Raw genomic sequence first — 3,423 nt, 5'->3', positions numbered from 1 at the left:
TTATTGTTAGTATTGTTATTAGTTACTTTATTGAGTCCCAGGACTAGTTGACTGAGGGTATTCTTCTTTATGGTCAGCTCTTGGCATTTCAGGGCGTCGTAGTGATAGCATTGGGGGTTGCTCATTTCTAGGTGATTCCAAAATTTGGTGGCTCTTTTTTGGATAGTGATTATTAATGGGTATTGGCCTAGTTCCGCCCTGCATGCGTTGTTTACTGTTTTCCTTTGAGTCCGGAGGATACTTTTACAGAATTCCGCATGTAGGATCTCAATTGGGTGTTTGTCCCATTTTGCAAAATCTTGTTGAGTTAGCGGTCCCCAGACCTCACTGCCACAGAGTGCAATTGGTTCAATTACTGATTTGAAAATTTTGAGCCAAATGCTAATTGGGATTTCTATTTGGATTGATTTTTTTGATGGCATAGAAAGCCCTTCTTGCTTTCTCTTTCATTTCATTCACAGCCAGTTTGAAGTTTCCTGTAGAACTGATTTTTAAGCCCAAGTATGTGTAGTGAGTTTCTGTTTCACAGGCTGACTCTCAAACTGTCTGAATTTGAGCTTCCTGGTAACTGGTGACAGGCGACTGTTTGTCACTTTAATTGGGTATTTTTCACAAAGTAACCAATCAGTCACCCTCTGGCTCTGCTCTTTTGATCAAAGCTCGAGATAAACAGTAAAATGGAGCCTCGATTGACTTGCTGTCTATTTGGGGTATTCTTCAGTCTATAAACAGTAGATGTGTCCCACTGGGAGTATTTTATTCCCAGTCACCGATTGGAAAAGGGGCAGTGGATTCCCAGAATGCTGGTGATCCTTTTCTCTATATCCCTGTGTTTTTCCTGGGCCTCTCCCGGTAAGTACAGAACTCATCCCTCCATTCTCACTCTCAGTCTCTCTGCACTCTGTCTCTTTCTCTCTGCACTCTCTCTGTTTCTCTCTGTCTCTCTCTCGCTCTCTCTCTGCACTCTCTGTCTCTCTCTACGTTTCTCGCTCTCTCTCTGTCTCTCTACATTCTCTCTGTCTCTCTCTCTCTACACTGTAATATATGTGGGTAGAACAAATGAAGGACAGAGACAGATGAGTTGCTGGTCCAGAAGCTTGCTTTACTAGGCTAGAGTGAACTGAGCATGCTCATACTAAATCACGTGACAAACCATGCGATAATATATTACATATACTCTCTCTCTTTGTCTCTCTCTCTCTATGTCTCTGTCTCTCTCTGGCTGTGTCTGTGTGTGTCTCTCTCTCTCTGTCTCTGTCTCTCTCTGGCTGTGTCTGTGTGTGTGTCTCTCTCTCTCTCTGTCTCTGTCTCTCTCTGGCTGTGTCTGTGTGTGTGTCTCTCTCTATGTCTCTGTCTCTCTCTGGCTGTGTCTGTGTGTGTCTCTCTCTCTCTCTGTCTCTGTCTCTCTCTGGCTGTGTCTGTGTGTGTGTCTCTCTCTCTCTCTGTCTCTGTCTCTCTCTGGCTGTGTCTGTGTGTGTGTCTCTCTCTATGTCTCTGTCTCTCTCTGGCTGTGTCTGTGTGTCTCTCTCTCTCTATGTCTCTGTCTCTCTCTGGCTGTGTCTGTGTGTGTGTCTCTCTCTCTCTCTGTCTCTGTCTCTCTCTGGCTGTGTCTGTGTGTGTGTCTCTCTCTCTATGTCTCTGTCTCTCTCTGGCTGTGTCTGTGTGTGTGTCTCTCTCTCTCTCTGTCTCTGTCTCTCTCTGGCTGTGTCTGTGTGTGTCTCTCTCTCTCTCTATGTCTCTGTCCAATTCCAATTCCAATTCCAATTCAAATGCTTTATTGGCATGAAAGTTTACAGAGAACCATATTGCCAAAGCTTACATAGCAAAAAGGTACAGTTTTCCAACATTCTGTAGGTGTCAATCGATTTGACATTTGTTGGGTACATACAATATTACTTTTAAACAATATTAATTTTAAACAGTCTTTGTACTTCATTTGGTACGTTCAATAATAATTTTAAACAGTCTTAATTTTAAACAGTCCTCAGGTTGTGACATGTTGTTACATATTTGGCCCCAAGGTATGGTCTGTCTCCTTCTCCTAGGACTAATCTCAATTTTGACAGGTCATCCAATTCCTTGAAATCTGGGGTTGTTTGGCTTAGCTTGTTGAATAATATGTTTCTTGATGTGTCTGGCTGTGTCTGTGTGTGTGTCTCTCTCCCTCTATGTCTCTGTCTCTCTCTGTCTCTGTCTCTCTCTGGCTGTGTCTGTGTGTGTGTGTCTCTCTCTCTCTGTCTCTGTCTCTCTCTGGCTGTGTCTGTGTGTGTGTCTCTCTCTCTCTATGTCTCTGTCTCTCTCTGGCTGTGTCTGTGTGTGTGTCTCTCTCTCTCTGTCTCTGTCTCTCTCTGGCTGTGTCTGTGTGTGTGTCTCTCTCTCTCTCTGTCTGTCTCTCTCTGGCTGTGTCTGTGTGTGTGTGTCTCTCTCTCTGTCTCTGTCTCTCTCTCGCTGTGTCTGTGTGTGTGTCTCTCTCTCTCTATGTCTCTGTCTCTCTCTGGCTGTGTCTGTGTGTGTGTCTCTCTCTCTCTGTCTGTGTCTGTGTGTGTGTCTCTCTCTCTATGTCTCTGTCTCTCTCTGGCTGTGTCTGTGTGTGTGTCTCTCTCCCTCTATGTCTCTGTCTCTCTCTGGCTGTGTCTGTGTGTGTGTCTCTCTCTCTCTATGTCTCTGTCTCTCTCTGGCTGTGTCTGTGTGTGTGTCTCTCTCTCTCTATGTCTCTGTCTCTCTCTGGCTGTGTCTGTGCGTGTCTCTCTCTCTCTCTGTCTCTGTCTCTCTCTGGCTGTGTCTGTGTGTGTGTCTCTCTCTGTCTGTCTCTCTCTGGCTGTGTCTGTGTGTGTGTGTCTCTCTCTCTGTCTCTGTCTCTCTCTGGCTGTGTCTGTGTGTGTGTCTCTCTCTCTCTATGTCTCTGTCTCTCTCTGGCTGTGTCTGTGTGTGTGTCTCTCTCTCTCTGTCTGTGTCTGTGTCTGTGTCTCTCTCTCTATGTCTCTGTCTCTCTCTGGCTGTGTCTGTGTGTGTGTCTCTCTCTCTCTCTGTCTCTCTCTGGCTGTGTCTGTGTGTGTGTGTCTCTCTCTCTCTCTCTCTCTGTCTCTCTCTGGCTGTGTCTGTGTGTGTGTCTCTCTCTCTCTGTCTGTGTCTGTGTGTGTGTCTCTCTCTCTATGTCTCTGTCTCTCTCTGGCTGTGTCTGTGTGTGTGTCTCTCTCTCTGTCTCTCTCTGGCTGTGTCTGTGTGTGTGTCTCACTCTCTCTCTGTCTCTCTCTGGCTGTGTCTGTGTGTGTGTCTCTCTCTCTCTCTGGCTGTGTCTGTGTGTGTCTCTCTCTATGTCTCTGTCTCTCTCTGGCTGTGTCTGTGTGTGTGTGTCTCTCTCTCCAATTCCAATTCAAATGCTTTATTGGCATGAAAGTTTACAGAGAACCATATTGCCAAAGC

The 3,423-nt window shown here is 45.8% G+C and overlaps 1 protein-coding gene across 3 annotated transcripts in view; it reads left to right on the top strand.

Annotated features, from left to right (window-relative positions):
- The first annotated feature begins 670 nt into the window (after positions 1-670).
- LOC147095556 (class I histocompatibility antigen, F10 alpha chain-like) overlaps positions 671-3,423 on the top strand; it is an 86,095-nt gene continuing 83,342 nt past the window's right edge. For all 3 annotated transcript variants that reach the window (XM_085974683.1, XM_085974682.1, XM_085974681.1), the window contains exon 1: positions 671-852. In XM_085974683.1, the coding sequence (XP_085830809.1) occupies positions 801-852 (52 nt within the window). In that variant the 5' untranslated portion in view covers positions 671-800. The remainder of the gene's footprint in view (positions 853-3,423) is intronic.

Source organism: Somniosus microcephalus, unplaced genomic scaffold (assembly GCF_052327205.1).
Source record: "Somniosus microcephalus isolate GS21.2 unplaced genomic scaffold, FLI_Smic_1.0 unresolved_chr1, whole genome shotgun sequence".
In the NCBI taxonomy this organism is placed as follows: domain Eukaryota; kingdom Metazoa; phylum Chordata; class Chondrichthyes; order Squaliformes; family Somniosidae; genus Somniosus; species Somniosus microcephalus.
Note: the sequence above shows the minus strand (reverse complement) of the source record. Positions and strands in the feature narration are given on the sequence as shown.